Source organism: Ooceraea biroi, chromosome 1 (genome assembly GCF_003672135.1).
Source record: "Ooceraea biroi isolate clonal line C1 chromosome 1, Obir_v5.4, whole genome shotgun sequence".
In the NCBI taxonomy this organism is placed as follows: Eukaryota; Metazoa; Arthropoda; class Insecta; order Hymenoptera; family Formicidae; genus Ooceraea; species Ooceraea biroi.
In genome coordinates this window covers 10657173-10677182 of record NC_039506.1, presented here as the reverse complement: position 1 = coordinate 10677182, position 20010 = coordinate 10657173, and the positions used below count along the sequence as shown (strand labels likewise).

Below are 20010 nucleotides of genomic sequence, written 5' to 3'. Positions count from 1 at the left end.
CTTGCGTTAGTTATAAATCTTTCGTGCGCATTGTAAGCGGCATTTATTTTTTACAAGTTGTAGCACTTGCATGTTTATATGTTAATGGGTGAGCGAAAAACATGTCATAAATGCATATAAGTTGATTATTGAATTTCGCGAGATGCGCGACCAGGAAATAAAATATGTACATACCTCACAAACGCGTGAAAATTTTAACACACTCGCCCTCCGTGCACATCCGTGCAAGCGCACCAGAATCATTACAAAGTGCAAATAATTGTCAAACGTGCCGGAATGATACATCTAGTAATTGTATAAAATTCATTTACTTGCTCTTTCGTACAAAATTCATTTCGATTTGCTCTTTTTATATGAGTATTAGAACTACAAATTTCCAATGTCTTTATATGATAAAAAATTAAAATAAGAAAGAGTACTATAATCTTTTTTTTATTAAAAAACAATCGTATTATGCACCTAAAAGTTAAATGTAAAATTTTTCTTCTATGTGTATAATAGCGCGTATACACGATGAGACACCTAGAGCGGACACTTATATCTAGATTAGTGTCATTACAGGTACAATTTTCTTTAGCAACACGGTCTCAAGCGCTGTATACACGTCGACACTTAATGTATACACTCGATCTAGAGACAAAAAGTGTCGTCGTGTGTACGCGCTATAAGAGAATTAAATGTATGAAATGAGAGAGAGAGAGAGTGAATTAATGAAAATTTATCTTGCAAATTTGTTAATAATTTTCTCATTACAGAAAAAATTAGGAGCCAATTTAAAACTATTATATAATTTATAGTTGTATAAATTTTAAGATGGTATAGTTGTAATCTTCATTTTACACACATTGCACATAATTTGATGGTGGCACCATCTACTAGTTTCATACGAAAGTTTTTACTTGTAAATCACAATTATGTATACCGATAAGCATCCTTACAGATTAGTACTAATATAATCCGACACGCTTCAAAAAAACTTTCTTTATTTAGTTTCTTCTTTTTTATCTTCAAAACTACGAATATGCATTTTATTCTAAATGCGAAAAATAATTGAAAATTATTACCTACTTAGTAGTCAAAATAAAATGATAACACTCATTTAAGATAATCATATGTATATAAAAATAAATACATTTGTTACAGCATATCGTGAAGAAACTCGGTTTTCCTTACTCACTTTTCGTTTATTCGCAATGCTAAGAAATAAATAGAAGTTACGTACAACAATGTGTATATATTCTATACATATGATTTAAAAATAAATATATTCTTTTTAAAGAATTAAATATAGCTAAAACTATAGACTGGATATAAAAGGATCAAGATGTACAAGAAATATGATTAGTTTGCACAATCAATCTTTATTCGTCAAATAAATTTTTCTATATCATTTAATAATCACGACATTTGCTTTGTATTGTAATAACATTTATATAACAAAGTATAAATAAAATCCATGTTATGACATGTCATGACGATTAGCAGAAAGAAAGATCACAGATAGGAAATTAAACATTTCCACCTCTAAGGCGAAGTACAAGATGAAGTGTAGATTCCTTTTGAATATTGTAGTCTGACAAGGTACGTCCGTCTTCAAGCTGCTTGCCCGCGAAAATCAGTCTTTGCTGATCAGGAGGGATCCCTTCTTTATCCTGAATTTTTGCTTTGACATTTTCAATGGTGTCTGATGCTTCGACTTCCAATGTGATTGTTTTGCCAGTAAGAGTTTTCACGAAGATTTGCATGCCACCACGCAACCTAAGAACCAAATGCAAGGTTGATTCCTTTTGAATGTTGTAGTCAGAGAGCGTGCGGCCGTCTTCAAGTTGTTTTCCAGCGAAGATCAACCTTTGTTGGTCCGGTGGGATTCCTTCCTTATCTTGGATTTTTGCTTTGACATTTTCAATTGTGTCTGATGCTTCGACCTCCAAAGTGATTGTTTTGCCAGTAAGAGTCTTCACGAAAATTTGCATGCCACCACGCAATCTAAGAACCAAATGCAAAGTCGATTCCTTCTGAATGTTGTAATCGGAAAGCGTGCGGCCGTCCTCGAGCTGTTTTCCGGCAAAGATCAATCGCTGCTGATCTGGAGGGATTCCTTCCTTGTCCTGGATTTTTGCCTTGACATTTTCGATCGTATCTGACGCTTCGACTTCCAATGTAATGGTTTTGCCAGTAAGAGTCTTCACGAAAATTTGCATGCCACCACGCAACCTAAGAACCAAATGCAAAGTCGATTCCTTCTGAATGTTGTAATCGGAAAGCGTGCGGCCGTCCTCGAGCTGTTTTCCGGCAAAGATCAATCGCTGCTGATCTGGAGGGATTCCTTCCTTGTCCTGGATTTTTGCCTTGACATTTTCGATCGTATCTGACGCTTCGACTTCCAATGTAATGGTTTTGCCAGTCAGAGTCTTGACGAAGATCTGCATGCCACCACGAAGTCTCAAAACCAGATGCAGAGTGGATTCTTTTTGAATGTTGTAGTCGGAAAGTGTGCGGCCGTCCTCGAGCTGTTTTCCGGCAAAGATCAATCGCTGCTGATCTGGAGGGATTCCTTCCTTGTCCTGGATTTTAGCTTTGACGTTTTCAATTGTGTCCGAAGCTTCCACCTCCAGAGTGATGGTCTTGCCAGTGAGAGTCTTGACGAAGATCTGCATACCGCCACGAAGCCGAAGAACCAAATGCAAAGTCGACTCCTTCTGGATGTTGTAATCGGAAAGCGTGCGGCCGTCCTCGAGCTGTTTTCCAGCGAAGATCAATCGCTGCTGATCTGGGGGGATTCCTTCCTTGTCTTGGATTTTTGCCTTCACGTTTTCAATCGTGTCCGAAGCCTCAACTTCAAGGGTTATGGTTTTCCCCGTCAACGTCTTCACGAAAATCTGCATGATGCTCTGGAATAAAATTTAAGATAAAATTAATAATAATAAAATAAATAAAATTTTAGATAAATTATATTAAAAGTATTTTTGAAAGCATAAAGAAACACATCTATATCTAAACGTACTTAGTGTCTTATGATTGCTTCCTGAATTGAATTGAAGTACAAAATAAATTCAATATGTGTCAAATGCAATAAATAAAAATGTAAAATAAATATTGTAGACATTTTTTTACGTATCATAGACATTAAATTATCGGATCTCTAGGCTGAAGTACAGTTAACCTTTCAAATACTTCAGAACACTTTCTATCCTTTTCCTTTCAAATAAAAAGTAGAATAGAAAGTGTCTCGAAGCATCTGGAGCAGGAACTGAACCGGAACCAAAGAAAAAAAGAAAAAGAAGGACCAGCTGCTCGAAATACGATAGCATGACGTAAAAGAAATAGCTGCCATCTTGGCTGCACGCTTGCTGCGCAATAATCCGATGAGTCACGCAGATTTTATGATTCAACGAAATTCACTGTTCGTATGATAAGGAACATCATATCGACTAAAAATGTCTTCCTTGTTCTCTACATATTTCTTATATCAAATACAGCAACTCAATTTTGATTACATTTCGGAGTACGAACTAAATAATGCGGATGACGAAAGGCCGTTGCGCGTAGCAACAGATTTGACGTCACGATCAATAACTGCTCCGTATTTCGAGCAAAGCAAACAAAGAAAACCCGTTAAACGTAATGACATTTCTTCGCAAAGATTTCAGCAAGAATATCGGAAAATATTGGAAACAGAATTTTGAGGGGATAAATCGAACGATAAAAAATTCACGTAAACTCTATCCTCGCGAATATTTCAGGCGAAGATTGAAGAATTGATAATTCGGAATTTACGTAAAGAAATCTAATGTTGCGTACCTTTTACGTGGAAGCTTCCGGATGCTGTAGATACTCGTAGGTCGCTTACGACTTTCGCAACTTCGAAGAAAGATTCGTCAAAGGTTAAATAACGCACTCACTGCACGAACAAACACCAGCTATTGAGCTGCGCAGGCACTGGCCTCCCTTTATACTAACATACTGCTGACGCATTGCCGCGTCTGATTGGCAGAGGAGCGTCAACGATAGCGTCAGCGATTGGTTCCTGCAGCCGTCGTCACAGAGAAACATGACGTGTTTACCAAAGCGCATTCTGGAGAGTTCTGAAGGTGTGTGGCGTGTGTGTGTGTGTGACATTCTAGAGAGCGTGATATACGTATACGTGTGTGCGCTATGTGGAGCGTGGAAAGAAATTTATAATTATGTACGTCACACACATAACCTATATAGCATTACACGCACGCTCGGAGATATAATAGATCGCATTTCTAATATTAGATAATTCGATTTTCTTAGCAGTCTGGACAAAAAGGTTTTACGTAAAACGAGAAAGCATAAACATTTATATAGAGTATTATTCTCGGTAATATACAATAACAAATATTCAGGGGTTCAACAAAGCGAGGATATTTCTGGAACAATGCATGTTGTTTTCGAGTGTTTTCTGCTTTGTTCGGGTATTATTTATCTTGATTCTAAAATTGATCGCTCGTGATGCGCGCGTGATACACGTTATTGGATTCGCAGAATTTGCGTGTAAATAAAATTATGATTCAAAGACGACGTATATTGCATGTACATGATACGTACTACTCGTAAAATTTGAGTTGCCTCCCTACGATTGTTAAAAACTCAAAAGTTCTGTCATTGAATAAAATTATGGTAAAACTGACGATAAAACAAATTTCAAAATTAAAACGCCGAGGATGAAGTTACGTCTAACCTACAATCGAGTCGTACATACAGTAATAACCCGACTCCCTGGCAAAGAGACTATAACAGAATTTGTCCGAACCAAGCAAGAGAACTGGAATTAGATATAAACTGCAAAATAAAAATTCTGCAGTGATGACGACATAAAAGTAGATTAAAAATCTAAAAATAAAGTTCGAAATAAATTGTAGCGGATGATTCCACGTTGGTCTTTGCAGTACTTGATTATTTATAGTTCACCAGCTTTTGTCATACTTTATAAAGATCAAAGCACTAGAGAAGTCGATGTTCAAGTTGGATAAAACGATCCAGCCTGCAAGAATTGGAGAGAGTAACGTCATAAATGTGCGCAGAGAAATTGTACTCTCAATCGCAAATATTAATTAAATTAATTAATTCATCTTTAGATGCATATCGTACGTCATTTTATTCAAGGACGACTTGAAAATACAGAACATAAAATCTACCCATAGAACAGTAGAAGTTACTTAATATGGCAATTCGCAAATCAATTTTCAATCGTTCGGCAATTTTATAAGGAAACTGAAATTCTAAACTCCGTAGCAGTCTATAAAAAAAAAGAGGGGGGGGTCATTAAATACGTACATTTATTCCGTACCAGACACATCCCGTCGATTTTACCGACAGCTCGCAAATCATTCCGCGATGTCCTAGGTGCATCACGCAGCGCGTGACGAGGCGCACACTACCGCGACTAAATAAAATCGTAATCATTTTGTGCAAGAGTGTAAGACGGAATAAGGCAGGCAGGGATAATATTTTTCTACATATCTATATGGACTACACACACACATACACACAAATTCTCAATACAATCTATTATCTATTCTTAAACCTCAAACTTATATAAATGTTCTTCATCGGTCGTTTGTAACCCGGTTGTTCAGATCCTTCCCGCTCCGTATAAGATTTTTCGATCGAGATACATATATTCGAAAAAAATCTCAGAGTCACGTAGATAATAATACACACCACCGAAGTCACCGTCAATTACATATGTATGTGTACTCGATGTTAAAACTAATTGCACCGATTGCTCGTTCGAGAAAAGAATTGTTTTTTCTAATCGATCCAAGTATCTCGTCCTCTATATCCTCTATCTTTATCTTCACGTTACGCGTTATTTATTATGCGAGCGTCGAATATATCATCGTAGGAAGGAAGTGAGTAATACCATTGTCGTGAAGTAAATAATCGTTAATCGGTTAGCTCGAGTGACCGCAATGCGAGCGTTCGCGATGTAATTCTTTTTAAGAGAGAATACGTCATTGCATCGTATCGTCTTGAATTGCAAGAAGCATCAGTTATAATCGTCCTCGTGTCCGATCCGGTGGTATATCCCTCGTCCCTCGTTCTTCTAAACAAGCAAGTAACACGGCGAAAAAACGTTTTCTTACATATTAGATAAGTTAATAGATAATTCGTAGAACGAATCTTTTGGTAGATAGATCTATTTTGAGTCTGTCTCCATTTTGATCTCCTCCGCTTTCTTGTCCTTCTTCGAGGCCTCGCTGTCCGTGCCCTCCCCGTTGCTGTTGTCGCGTCTTCGTTTCCTCGCGTATCGGCCCTTGAATTTGGGCGGCGGCAGTTGCTCCATGCCGAGGACTTTGTGGATCTGGCGGAACGCCACCAGTCGCAGCGCGTGCTGCGCGGACGCAGTGATGTCTTCCCTCTGCTGGGATGTCATGTTTCCTATTGCATCAACCGGCTCCTTCTCGCATGGGTCGGACAGTCCTGAAATGAAAAAAGGTATCCCGAGATTATTATTGGTAGTACGTTATAATCGAATAGCATAAATATTATAATATAGGTATAAACGAATAGAGTATCGTTGCAGTTTGGATCAGACTGCCATATAATCCACGCAATATCGCGGTATATGCGATCGTGATACAGAGAAACAAAATACTCGTTCCCCAGACCAGCAATCACCTCCGCGATAAGCTCAGTCTCGTCATCTTTTCTCATCATCTCCAAACAGCAATTAAAAATACTAGAAATACAGAGCACGTATCTAATAACTATTAAATTGAAAAAAGAAAAAATTACCTGGACTGCCTGGAAGCAATATACCTCCAGCTACGCACTCCAAGAGTCTCCTCAAAGCTTCACCGGGACTAAGTGGAGCACCCGCGGTACTGATCACTTTTTCAGTCAGCAATTCCAATGCCTGTTGTGTCAAAAATCATCATCAACGATCGAGAAATGATTACAATATGGAAGCAAAAAAATAATTTAAAAAAATAAAGATAAAAAGAAATAATGAGCTGCGTACTGACCCAAGGATTCAGCGGACCCCACGTTGGCACACGATTGCAAAGGTCGCGCATTATACGGATAACCATAACGCAGCTCTGCAGGGAAGTAGCTCTAGCCTGTTGAAACAGGATGAACATTTCAAAAACTATGGATTTAATTATACGCAACAGAAGCACTGGCTCTTCTGGAGATACGACGGCCTAAACTACCCTTTTGATTGCTTTGTGTGGGCTTTAGCTATCCTCCCAGCCTCGTGCCTAATGCCCCTAATAGTATTAGCCCATATCAATATTACCGGGTGTTTATCGATCAGATTTTTTTTCCTAAACGTTAGTACGCCTATCGCAAATCAAAAAAAACTAGAGCTCATGTCTCAAGAATCTTGTGTGCATCTCAGAGAGTATGTATCTCTATAAACTCGACTCTAATTCACTGAAACACCCGGTACACTTATGACGCGCTACTGTGTGTTTGTGCTTGTCTGTCTCTTAAATGTTGAAAGCCTGTGCACAAATAACGCACATTTACCAACGTTACAATACAAAGTGGAACGAAATATACATAATGTAATATTACAAAAGCTATAAATATATATATATATATATATACTAAATGTTGATTTACTTTCAAGTGAAGACAGACCTAGAACAGACGCAGCCTAGGCTACAACGCATTAAGGACAATCCAGAATAATGAATGTGCTTGACGTAAGAGCGATCGAGCGATTCGCGTGATAAAGAAAATAAAGAAAATCGTATCCATTCTAGGAGAAATGAAAATAATATCACGAATTCGATGACGGCGGTTTTTATTCTCGCAACGAACAACAAGTTGTCCTATTATTCTGGATGTTGAAGATGAAGAAAGCGAAGCAGATGTAAATGCATCTAGCAGCGCTCGCAAGTTGACTGTTGAGATATACATTTACATGTTGCTTACTCGCAGGATTCCTTGCCTGATAATATCTGATCGCGTGTTCGATGTACGGTCATCTTCGTTTCTTGCGTTTGTCTTAGATGGCCAATGTACGGACGATGCCACTGTTACCCAGTATCTCTGACTACTTCGACTACTACTGTGTTCCAAGACATGTGGCAACAAGCGTAATCGCGCATATATAATCCGCATGTATAAAACGTTAGCGTTATTACCATGATAATAATGTCGGCAAACGCGGAAGCGGACAGTGGGCAAAGCCGATGTTGGCACGTATCTTTCTCAACGGATTCAGCGGATATGGAATGGCGAACATCGAACGTGATCAAATTGGCTATTATTCAGACAGAATCGTGTCGATAGGTCGAGATAATGATAAAAATAAAACCGTCACAAGGCTGGAAGTTTCTAATATTGTTCTTTTTCGTTTTTCTTTCCTTGAATTGCGGACAGAAAGAGAGAGAGAGAGAACAACAATTTGTACGCGTCTCGCGTCAGGAGAAAATAAAAGAAAATGCTCGTTACACATTACGAGGCGCCGAACAACAAGAATGGCACCGAGACACTTTTCAAGATCTTGAACTGAGAGTTAATGGATTCAAACCTGAAACCACTTGGCATGCCTGAGTGCAGCTAAAGCCTCCAAACACTTAGCCTTGGGAAGTACATCTGGTGGATCTGGTTTCGTCACGGTGGGGGCCGCGGGCGTTGTTTGCAGTTGAGCAGCTTCCTGCTGCTGCTGTCCAGCATTATCTGAGATTCCAACAAAGAAAGCACAACACGCTTAGACAACACTTAGAGTGTTTGATCATGCCCAGAGATTAGGTATTCCCTCTATATATTCGTTTCAAACTTAAGCACCTTTAAATAGTGGGCTGTGTCGTGATAAATGCCAACGTGAAAAAAGAAATATAAGCCTGATCGAATGTAGTACGTTTTGCAAGTGCACCGAGTTCACCTCCGTTCAAAACGTTCTTTTTTCTTTCAGACGGTCTCTCTCTGCCGCTTAAGAACGCCCCGATGGTTCTCAATCAGCATCGGTAGTGTCACCTCTATCCGCTTAAAAGGTAGGTAGCACCGATGCCGATAGAACGATCGGTTTCAAAGTCAGAGGTAATGCTAGTGCGAATCTCGCAGAATCTCTTGTACAGCATTCGATAACAGTTAGAGGGATTTTTCTGTCTTTAGTTATGCATGATCAAAAAGTCCATAGTTTTAAGATTGCCTCAGCGTTGTTTCCTCCTATCGGAAGCGTGTCCACGTTTCAACGAAATCTCTCGTTAAGATCGTCGATCAGATCACTCTGATTCGTATTCGTTCATACTTTTGCTAATAAATTATGCAAGAAGCCGCTACTACAAATGAAATAACGCGCGATAAAGGCGACTAGTGTCCGGACTACATCGAGGAGTTTACGCTCTCTTCTCTCCGTCTCAAATTTATTTCGCGTTACCGCGCGTATACAAAGTATCCTTTCATGATACGCTCTTTATATAGATCAGAAATGCATTTCGCAAAGGACTTTGGTCGTGGACACACTGAAAGTACGCAGCTATATCGAAAAAGAAATTAACTTTATGTTAGAGCGTATATATGTACACTGGCAACCGTCGAATCGTCCTTGGCTGCCCCGCATCGTCCTGGTGCTTAAAAAAAGCTTACAGAAAATCTTCCGGGCCATGAAAAGAACAAACTAAATATGTAAATCGCAGAGTAGAATTCGGAAGAAAACGGCATGAAAATAAAAAAGAGGTGCATAATAATCCCGCCAAAAAACCCCGCAAATCGCCGCATCGTAGTTATCCTTTTCTTGGCCACCGTAAAAGTACGAAACAATGAATTCACCTGCTGCTGCGGTAGACTTGGGCGTTTCACGCATCAATGGACTGGTGAGAGTTACGCTGACGGTCACCGTACCACCCGACACCGTTAGAGCCGCGGATTCTGGATGCTTTCCAACGTTGTACGTTTCCTCAGGTGCAACATTTTTCAATTCACCCGGTAGAATCTCAGCGACTTTATTGAGCAACGTTCTGTAAAAAGAAATGAACGTCTTTCGTAAATTGTTATAGTAATCGTAAGTTACGATTATTATATTATATAATTATTACGATTGTATAATATATTAACTAAATTTGATTTCTAAATTTGCTTTAGATTTGATTTGCCTTAAAATTGATTTGATTGAAATTAACTTTAAAATTTGATTTCCAATAAACGAGCACTGGCTTAGCAGCGCTCAAGACCCTCAAAAAACGGGCCTTCGGATGCTCTGCTGTATCTACATAAATAATTATATTTTTATTTAAAAAAATTAAAATAATTATTTTAAAATGTATTTTTTTAAATGCAATTACTTTTGCTAAAAAAGATACAAGAATCTTTCCGAAAAAAAGTTCTCAAACATACATGCTTTTTTCTTGCAAGTGGACAACCCCTTAATTACTATAGTATAGAGAGAAATTCAAGTTTACAATACCTTGTCGGTTTTTCAGCGCATAAAACAACAAGGCAAACATGATTATCGCCAGACAGTAAGAGTCCCTTAGCCAAGTTCCCGACACGCATGACGCCACGGAGTATTCTGGAATCCTCCTTTTCCTTCTGAAACGAGAAGAGATTTCCGTCGCTGCCGTCCTCCTTCTGTGGCGTAGCTGCCTTCTTTTTGTCGGGCTCTTCCTTCTTCAGCGTGTCCGCATTCGCCTGTGCCGCGCCAGCTGCTGCCGGCGCTGCTGCGGTGGCATTAGCATTCACGGGAGTATTCTTCTTACCTGTAAACAGAAGCGCGCAATCACGAGATAAAATTTAAGTTATCACGCTATTGATTTCGCGAGAAAAAATTCGCAAAAATACTCACTTGCTTCGGCCAGAGCGTCCGACACGAATTTCAACGCTTTCTCGGTATGAGAAACTATTTTCTGAACGGCCAGCAGCTCTTGCTCCTTGGGATAAATAGTCGTGTGATGTGCCAGTACGTGCTTGTCGTCCGATGAGTCGGGTCGCCGCTGAGGACCCGCGTACATCATCATCGGCGGTGGTCCCGCGAATGGTCGTGGAATCGGCGGCGCTCCCGGACCGCGTCCGTACCGCCGGAACCACTCGTAGTACTCGCACTCCTCCTCGTACCGGCGCCTCTCCTCCCAGTACAACATCTCCTCGTCCAGCATGGGTCCTATAGGTCCCAGCTGATTGATCTCCTCTCGTCGACGTAGGTACTCATCGCGCATCTGTTGCCTACGGAGCTTCTCCTCTAGCATCTTGCGCTGCTTCAGACTAGGCTTCATATCGACCACCAAATCGGGGTTGACCTTCTTCTTGTAGGCGAATCTGTGACGACGACCCTTCATGTGCATGTCTTTGGCGTTGGGGTCGTTGAAGCGGCACTCGCACAGCTTGCAGTTGAAACTGATGATCTTCCCATCCTCGGACTTGTTCTCCTCGATGTACTCCTGGCCAACCGGTTGGATATCCTTCTCGTCGACCGTAGCCTCTTCCACGGTCTCCTCCGCGGCCGGTTCCTCCTGCTTAACCTCAACCGACTGGTTCTGATTTACCGTGCCCAAGTTTCCGGCTGCAATGCCAATGTCACAAAACCGTACATGAATACCCCGTGAACAGTGGCAGAAACGTTTGACAATCCTCCTTCGGAGTGAAAAAATTTACTTACAGGCGACGAAGTTAATTTTAGGCGTTGCCGTCACCGTTGGCTTCTTCGTAGCTGCAGCCTTCGCGGCTGCCGCGGGTTTCGGGTTCAAAACGGTGGGATCTGCGCTCGGAATGGGTTTCCCCAGCTTCGTGTGCAATTTAACTACTTTCTGATGCTTGGCGCCTCTGATATGAGCGGCGTAAGCGTCGTTCCCGGTGCAAGTTACGTCGCAGAGCTCGCAACGAAGGCTATTTCCCGCCCCGCGCGCCGGTGGCTGCTGAGGCACCTTCAAAGAAGCTTCCTTCTTCTTGTGCTTCTGCCCCTCCAGGTGTTCGCGATACGTTTGCGGTCCGGCACAGCTGATCTTACAGACATCGCAATAGTGTAGCTGTTGAGGCTTGGGGGGCTGCTTCGGCCGCATTGTCTTCATCCCTCCCCCTCCAGCTCCGAATCCTTTCCGTCCGTAGCAGCCCTGCCAACCTCCAGTCTTCTGGTTAGTTGAATTGCTGTTTGCACTCTGTTGGGCTACATACATAGTCGCAGCGCTATATAGCGCTGCGTCGTAGCCGGAATACGTTGTACTCGCCGTTTCTAAGGGAAATGAAATTGAAACCTCAAACTTTGGAGGGGTCAAAAAAATTTTTCGTATTTACTCGCGCGACGCCAAATTCTTGACTATCGCGCGTTCTGAAATGCGCCGAGACGCGAAATAATTTTCAAATTTTTCCACGGACCGGAGACGCGATTGAGAGTGTACATCATATTCACGAGAGTAATGTATCAGAAAATGTCAGACTTCTGCTAAACAATCCTCGAGCCGCTTTCACTTGCTCAAGAACACGTTAGCAGAGCTTTGCCAGATTTATTTTTCATTCTTGCTTTGATTTTTTTGCCATCTTTTCACGTATCATGAGAGGATCAATTTCATGTTATTAGTTCCTACGTCACAGTTAGTGGTCACGATGAGACCAGACATTTTTTGGAGATAAAACAGAACACGAAAGAAACAGAAAGAGACAGGAAAAACAGACTAACAAACAACTTACTATTTGTTGCGGTTGAAGGTGCAGCGGCAGGAGTAGCGGGAGCAGTGTATCCCGACGAGTAAGTCGCGCTCTGCGTAGGATTTGATTGCTGGTAAGCCGTGCTAGATGCTTGATACGTTTTGGCCTGTCCAGTGGTAGTGGCCTGTCTGGCGGTGCCAGTGTAGGCACTGGTCGTACTATAAGCAGGTTTTGCAGCTTGATAGTGTGTCTCGGTGGTGGTGTATGTTGCAGCAGCAGCCGCTGGCTGTTGATAGTAGGTCTTTGTAGCGTCGTATGTAGCTGCTGGGGCAGCTCGTCCGTAACCGTAGTCGTAAGTTTGAGCCACGGTACCAGGGTTGGCAGCTGAAAAGAGATGTTACAATGTCGCCATTGTCATTGCTGTGTATTTGGCAAGTTATTTGGAAATTATTGTTTAGTCTGCATTTTTCATTCTTGTGGTTTATGTTATAAAAGTATAAAAATATTTGGACAAGTACACAATAACAATAAAAAACTTTTTTAGTTTGAATTAATTTATATAATTACTTAAATTTATTTTAATCCACTATTTTAATATTTTATACTTCTAATTTATTTATAGCAATGTTTAGTCAGAATATATTTCTGATTATTCGAATATAATGAAACATATACCTATATGCTTATATGAAATAGAATTAATGTTATTATGTAAAACCTTTTAATTTTAATTTTTATTTATACAAGTTAGCTATTTTCTTTATTTGCCACTTAACACATTCACTGCTACTTGTAACGTAGACATATTATGATTAACCTTAGTAGTGGCATATATCAGTATCATGGTTAATTTTAGTAATTCACCTGGCATAAATAAAAAGTCAGCTAAATTACAAGTAACACTGAATGTGTTAAGTGGCAAATAAAATTTTATAAAGATAACAGCTAACTTATATAAATAAAATAAATTAAAGGATTTTATATAATAATACGAATAAATTCTATTTTCATTTATGCCATTTGGATTACTAAACTTAACCATGATAGAGATATTATTTTAAACCATATATTACTGGACCATGCACATCTTATCCTCCTCCACCTTATCCTATTGTTCTAGCTGTTGCCGAATTACAGGAAAAGGATGGACAGTCTCTCGCCATGCGTGCGACAGAAAAGTCTATACCATCGTTGAAGTAAACGTTGCCATTCAGGATTGCTGTATTTTGTTCGAAATAATTTCGACTGCTGCGTGTTACGTACGGTCATGGAATACGTCATTCCTGTTGAAATCTGACACAACAATAATCTGAAACCTAACCTATCCATTTGCATTCTAGAGCGTAACCCAATATAATTCAATACATCACTCATGTGCTATCATTTTCCCTTAAGCCTCCACTACAATGACTTTCATTCACTGTAGCTACAATAGTCATACAGTTGTACCAATGATCGCTTAAGACGGTTATTTCCAGTCACAAAGTAGTCGTAGTCGTAGTCGTAGTCGCGGGAATAGGAAGTGAACGAGTGACTACGACTACTTTGTGACCGGAAATAATCGTCTCAAGCGATTATCGATACGAGACTGCGACATCATTGTAGCGGAGACTTTAAGTTGGCAACACCTTCCACCATAAATGCATTGTCCAGTAGTATATGGTCTAAAGACATTATGGTTAAATTAACTTTGTCAATGTTAACATGGTTAACCTGAATGTGTTAAGTGGCAAATAAAAGATTACAGAAAATAAAAAAAGTATTACGACTTGATAATATAAATCCAAATAAATTGGAAAAATTTGGAGACATAACTTGTATTTTCCAGTTTATCGTTTGAAGATAAAAGATAACTCTCAGCTTGCGATTTTTCTAAAATTTTACAGAAATATTTTCATTCATGCTTCCTTCTCGACTACTGATTTCCGACTGACTGCCCCTGATTATGTCGGTACGCACGTGATTATGTTTACATAATTCTGTAATGAGCTGATATCCGATAACGGGTCCATAAAGAACCTGATATCTCTTACACATGCATCGAGTCTTATTTCATTCTTATTTAATTCAAGCCCGCTTTATCTAGTCGCGCACGTGACCTTTTCGGAGTTTTTGTAATAATTCAAGTGGCAGTTAAATTGAAAAAGTGATCAATACACAAATACAATTTAAACATAATGTTTAAGAAATTACGTTTAAAAATACTTACCAATTAAACAATTAAAAATTTACTAACACAATTTTTTTTTAAGTAACCGTTCCTAAGTTTGTTAAATGCGATTTACAAAATTAATCCGATAGATGAACAATGAAGCTTACCTGCGTATGTCGTCCCAGTCGCGGCTGCAGCAGCGGCTGCCTGATACGTTTCGTAACCGGTAGCAGCAGCGGCAGCAGGCCGTTGAGTGTATGTTGCGGCTGTCGCTGCTGGGGTTACCGCATATCCCGCTTGCCCGGTCTGATAAGCCGCAGCGCTGGTCGCCCTATATCGAATGGTCACTGTTATATTACGGTTTCTAGGCACGGGGAGTCGAGGGTCCACGTGCGGCGAGAAACGAGACAACGCGGACGAGAAACGAAGGATGAAAATCAACGGGCACCGTGCCCGGAATCGAAAAACTCAACGAACGCTATCGTATCGCACGGCAAGAAATGGCCGCCGTGCCGGCTGGGTTCATGGACGCGAGCGAGAGTTAACGCAACGTTTTTATCACTATCGCGAGCAGGTTCGCAGGCAGGAATCTTTGCTTAGTTTAACACTAACTGCTTAGCAATAATAATATATAAGCGATTTCGTACCCATATTGCGTTCCACCATGAGTAAAGCCGAAATAATTGTTCTGCGCCATCCTTCCTCGGCAGAGAATCCCGGAAAGAAGGACAATGGAGGAAGTTCTAGGGCGTGCCACGAACAACTCGATAAAGCGGCGGCGTTGCCGTGTGCGTCGATTGGCTGTCCCGTTGGACGACGGCGCGATGATCGCGTATAGAGAGGGTCAAGGGAAAGTGTGGCCAATTAGCCGGAAGCCGCCATGTTGAGAACAATGAGATTGAATTAAGCGCGACTTTCGAAAGCGTATATGTATTGTAAATGCGAAAGAATGCAAAATGTTATACGTAAAGAAGTAATATAATCGTGTCAGTAACATTCTACTAAAGAGTAAATATTATACATGTTAATACTTAGCCTCCAAATATTAGAGAAAATCGTTAAATAGAATATGCATGATCTTTATCCATCGAAACGTGTCCATAATGAACTAAATCGTCACGTATCTCTTTAAATATAGACAATGTGTCAATACTACAGATTCTCTAATGATGCTTTTACTATTTGGAAAGAATATGTAGTGATGAAAAGATTATATTTTGCAATTTATTATTTACTAGCATCCCCCGTCTCGGCTTCACCCGCGATATTTATGTGTAGAATTAAATAAAAATACATTTTACACATTCTCACCCATTAGGGGTGGAATTTCGAAAAACCCTCCCTTAGTGAGCACTTACGTGATAGTAGGAATATACCCTTAAAATTTCAAGTTAATAGGTGCAGTGGTTCGGGCTGCACGTTGATGAGTGAGTGAGTGAGTGAGTGGTATTTGGCTTATATATATATAGATATAGATTTTAGAAATTTAATTTAAAATATGCTACATATATTTTCCAACAAATGCAAATAACACGGTAACAGATTATACTTTATAAAATATACCCAGATAGCAAAATGATACCAACATGCCCGCAGATTGGTAGCAAATTCGATCAGAATCCCAAACCAAAACCGTAGCCATCTGTGTCCGCATTAAGCTCGGGTTCTGCCGACAGAGCCTGCTGGACAGGTAATGTGAGCAGATTGGCAGCAGAAATCGCGCAGAGTCTGTACACATAACCTGGTAGCAGATTGTCAGCAGATTGAGAGCAGAGCCTGCGCACATAACTTGAGAGCAGTTTGGCAGCAGAAATTGAGCAGATTCTGTACATAATCAGCTGTTAAAATGATCCCTAATCCATACTGCTATTTAAATTGCTATTTTTCTTTATTTTCAATGGGAAAGAAATGCAAAATTGAAAAGAAATACACAATAATAAGAATGAAATATATATCCAGTAAAAACAATGTGAACAATATGGTTAAATTAAAGTACATTTGGCTTGATGTGTTTTTCTGACAGTTCGTTGCATAATCTCTCTCTTATTGTTAATTTATTCTAATCTGAAGTCCGAATTTTGCTTTCGAACTTCCGATTGCTTGCGGTGTGCGTGGACGTTGTCCATGGGAGCCTCTGTGCCGCAAGTACAAAAATTTTCAGAAAAATTAATATTGTCATGCCAAGGCGCGTATATTAACTTATATAACTGTCAGGCTAAATCTTAACGTCGAGTAAGAACTCGACGTATGCACCGCATAGCGGTGCGGAGCGAAATCGCATATTCCTATTTGTTTAAATTTGAATTGTGTCAAAAGCTGCAGATTCTGCTCGGTTTCTGCTGCCAATCTGCTCACATTGCCTGTCAGCAGACACTGTTGCATTTTTGATAACAGTTTGATAACATCATCTGAAAGAGCAACTTCTGTATAAACTCTGTTGCCTTTCTGACATCAAAAATTTATTGCAGACACTGCTCAGACTTTGTTCGTGCAGGTTTGGTTATCTGGGTATGCACTCTTATAAAAAAACTCTTATAACAACTCTTATAAAAAACAAAATCAAATATAAAATCAAATACAATTGTACTTTACTTAAGTAACATAAAGGAACGAACAGATTATAATTCTCAAAACATATGTAACTCTTATTTTGTACGGATATGCATTGCCATCGTCTTACTAGAATAATTATTATTAATATTAACTGTCAAAATAATATAAAATACCATTTCATAAAAGTTATGTTTACTTTTACAGTTAACCTTTTATTTGTTTGTCTTTTAGTAAATAATTTTCTAACATTTCATTAATATTAAATAGATTGAACCGAATATTTACCTGTCAAATAGCATAGAGAACCATTGCGCACATACAAATGTATATCTATATATATGAAAATAGCGGAAGTGTTCTCAATATGGCGGAGCCAATCAGCGATGAGTCCCTACATCGGGCACACTCTCCCTTGACCCTCTCTAATCGCGCAGAGTCGCGCGCGCCCTCTGTGACCGGGCGCGCAGGCGCACCTCGCCGCCCAGCACACGCGCGCTGCTCTGAGGCGACCAACCTCTGCGCAAACACGACGCGCCGGCGCTCTATCCGGCGCCGCTACTCACGGCTGTTACCGTGCGTACCGAAGGAACTATGAACCGCGCGACGAACAAACGAAAAAAACAACACAGACAGAAAACAAACAGGGAAGAGAAAGACGTACGCATTCGCGATAGAGACGATCGAGTGGGTATTGCAGACGTCCTTTGCGTTCGAGCCTTACAAAACTTACTGCGTGGGTCTCTCGGCTATCTCCGGTTCGCCGGGGGTAGTGGAGTGTGGGTAGACCGCCCGCCGATATTTCGCGGCTGGTTGCGTGTCGTGACGCGACGCATATATGTCTGGCGTGAGCAGGGAGAGGCTAGTTCGTCGACGGAGGGACGTGCGTACGTGCGATGGTATGCGACACGTTCGAGCCCGTGTTCGTTCGTTCGCCGTGCCGTGTGCGTGTTCAGGCGTGAGACGAACGCGAGAGCTCCGATCCTCCCCCAGCGCCCTCTGTCGGCCATGTCGAATACCGATTCCTCGGAATCTCATTAAAGAACATTGCAGTAATGCCATCTAGTAGTATCCATCGCAATTAGCATGCGCGCTCTACGATATCGAACGATGAAACTATGGCCGGTATTCAAGTGTATCTTCAGATACTCAGTAGCCAATAAAATGATGCATACACTTTGTTGGGCCAAAAAAATCGATTTTTTTGCATTTTCTGAAAGATTGAAGTCCTGAAAATATGTGGTTAAAAGTCGAAACTCGCAAAATTGACGGAGTTAAGGCCTCCACAGACAAAATTCCGTAAGACGTAACGTAAGGATTCGACCAATCCCGTTGCTCGATTCGGCCGTCCGTAACCGTAACGTAAGGATTCCAGCAACGCGATTGGTCGAATCCTTACGTTATGGTTATGGACGGCCGAATCGAGCAACGCGATTGGTCGAATCCTTAAGTGGGAAGCACACACTTTGGCATAAATGCATAAACAGATGCATAAGGAATTCGATTAGTCTATAAGCATGTACATAAGGAAATGGACCAAACACATTCCTTATGCATCATGCGTTATGCCTTATGCAAAAGTCTGTGTTTCTACCTTTACGTTACGTCTTAAGGAAATTTGTCTGTGAAGGCCCTTACAAGCCGTCAAACAATCGAAAGTCAGGTAGAATTCGGAGCGCGCGGGAAAGAGAGTAAGGCCGGATCCACAATAGGTGTAGTAAGCTTTAAGCCGTAAGGAAATGACCAATCTCAGTGGAATATGAGGAGAAAGATCGACTGTGATTGGTCAATTTCTTACGGCTTGAGGCTTACTACACCTAGGCCGGTATTCATAGTCGGACCTTATATTTAAAACCGTCTTAAGCTTATCTGCAGATGCTGTATAGATCATTTTATTATCGCCGTATAGTTAGCAGACAAATATGATAAATCTTACTTTTTTATTGCAATCGTTTGGAAAAGTTTAGGAAACCACTTTTAGAGTTTGGGAAATAATAGTTTTTTAATAATTAATGAAAATTAGTTGAGCGTATAGTTAGCAGACATCATTCCAAATAATTTTCTTTTTCGCTTATTTCAACGCCAAATCATTTGGGAAATACGCCTATAATGTTTTCAGAGTTTGGGAAATAATGATTTCCCCTCAAAATCGAGTTGAAAGTCATCACCCAGACGTGCAGTATAATCTAGGGAATAATCTAGGAACTTTTTGATTATAGGCTATATAATGGAAAAACGTTTATAATCTTTGATATTTCTCATTGTTTTCCATTTCAATAATTTGGGAATCGTTTGGGAAAGTTTAGGAAACCACTTTTAGAGTTTGGGAAGTAATGGTTGTTTAATAATTAATGAAAATTAGTTGAGCGTATAGTTATCATTCCAAATAATGTTCTTTTTCTCTTCTTTCAACGCCAAATCATTTGGGAAATACGCCTGTAATGTTTTTAGAGTTTAGGAAATAATAATTGCATCTCCAAATAAAGTTTCATGTCATCAACCAGACTTCAAGCCAAAATGCTAGGGATTTTTTGACCATAGCCTATATAATGGAAAATATTTATAATCTTCGATATATCTCATAGTTTTCTAATGTTTTCTATTGCAATCATTTGGGAATCGTTTGGGCAAGTTTAGAAAGGCACTTTCACAGTTTGGGAAGCAATAATTTTTATAATTAAGGGGATCTTGGAGTGACTAGTGAAACAGTGTTGCCATTTGCACTCATCACATACAAAAATTACAGT

The 20010-nt window shown here is 40.1% G+C and overlaps 2 protein-coding genes and 1 long non-coding RNA gene across 7 annotated transcripts; 1 reads left to right on the top strand and 2 right to left on the bottom strand.

The window, feature by feature from the left end:
* Positions 1-1341: 1341 nt before the first annotated feature.
* On the bottom strand, positions 1342-3959 carry LOC105286724 (polyubiquitin). Of its 2 annotated transcripts, none has more exons than XM_011351873.3 (2): positions 3802-3959; positions 1342-2891 (listed from the first exon to the last, which is right to left on the bottom strand). In XM_011351873.3, the coding sequence occupies exon 2, from the start codon at positions 2883-2885 to the stop codon at positions 1509-1511; it is 1377 nt and encodes a 458-aa protein (XP_011350175.1). In that variant the 5' UTR covers positions 2886-2891; positions 3802-3959; the 3' UTR covers positions 1342-1508. The 2 variants fall into 2 exon arrangements, with proteins under 2 accessions (XP_011350175.1, XP_011350177.1); XM_011351875.3 differs by lacking the exon at positions 3802-3959 and adding an exon at positions 3005-3229.
* A 362-nt stretch (positions 3960-4321) lies between these two features.
* On the bottom strand, positions 4322-18340 carry LOC105286723 (zinc finger RNA-binding protein). Of its 4 annotated transcripts, none has more exons than XM_011351869.2 (11): positions 17997-18340; positions 14881-15044; positions 12604-12945; positions 11579-12148; positions 10769-11482; positions 10391-10682; positions 9757-9944; positions 8516-8664; positions 6996-7091; positions 6766-6886; positions 4322-6450 (listed from the first exon to the last, which is right to left on the bottom strand). In XM_011351869.2, exons 1-11 carry the CDS (start codon positions 18323-18325, stop codon positions 6167-6169), a joined length of 3249 nt encoding a protein of 1082 aa, XP_011350171.2. In that variant the 5' UTR covers positions 18326-18340; the 3' UTR covers positions 4322-6166. The 4 variants fall into 4 exon arrangements, with proteins under 4 accessions (XP_011350171.2, XP_011350172.2, XP_011350173.1 ...); XM_011351870.2 differs by having other exon boundaries at positions 11579-12037; XM_011351871.3 differs by lacking the exon at positions 17997-18340 and adding an exon at positions 15361-15520.
* LOC109611472 lies at positions 12952-14302 on the top strand. The gene is made up of 2 exons (XR_002193877.1): positions 12952-14046; positions 14133-14302. It is a non-coding gene; the product is annotated as an uncharacterized LOC109611472 (long non-coding RNA).
* Positions 18341-20010: the final 1670 nt, after the last annotated feature.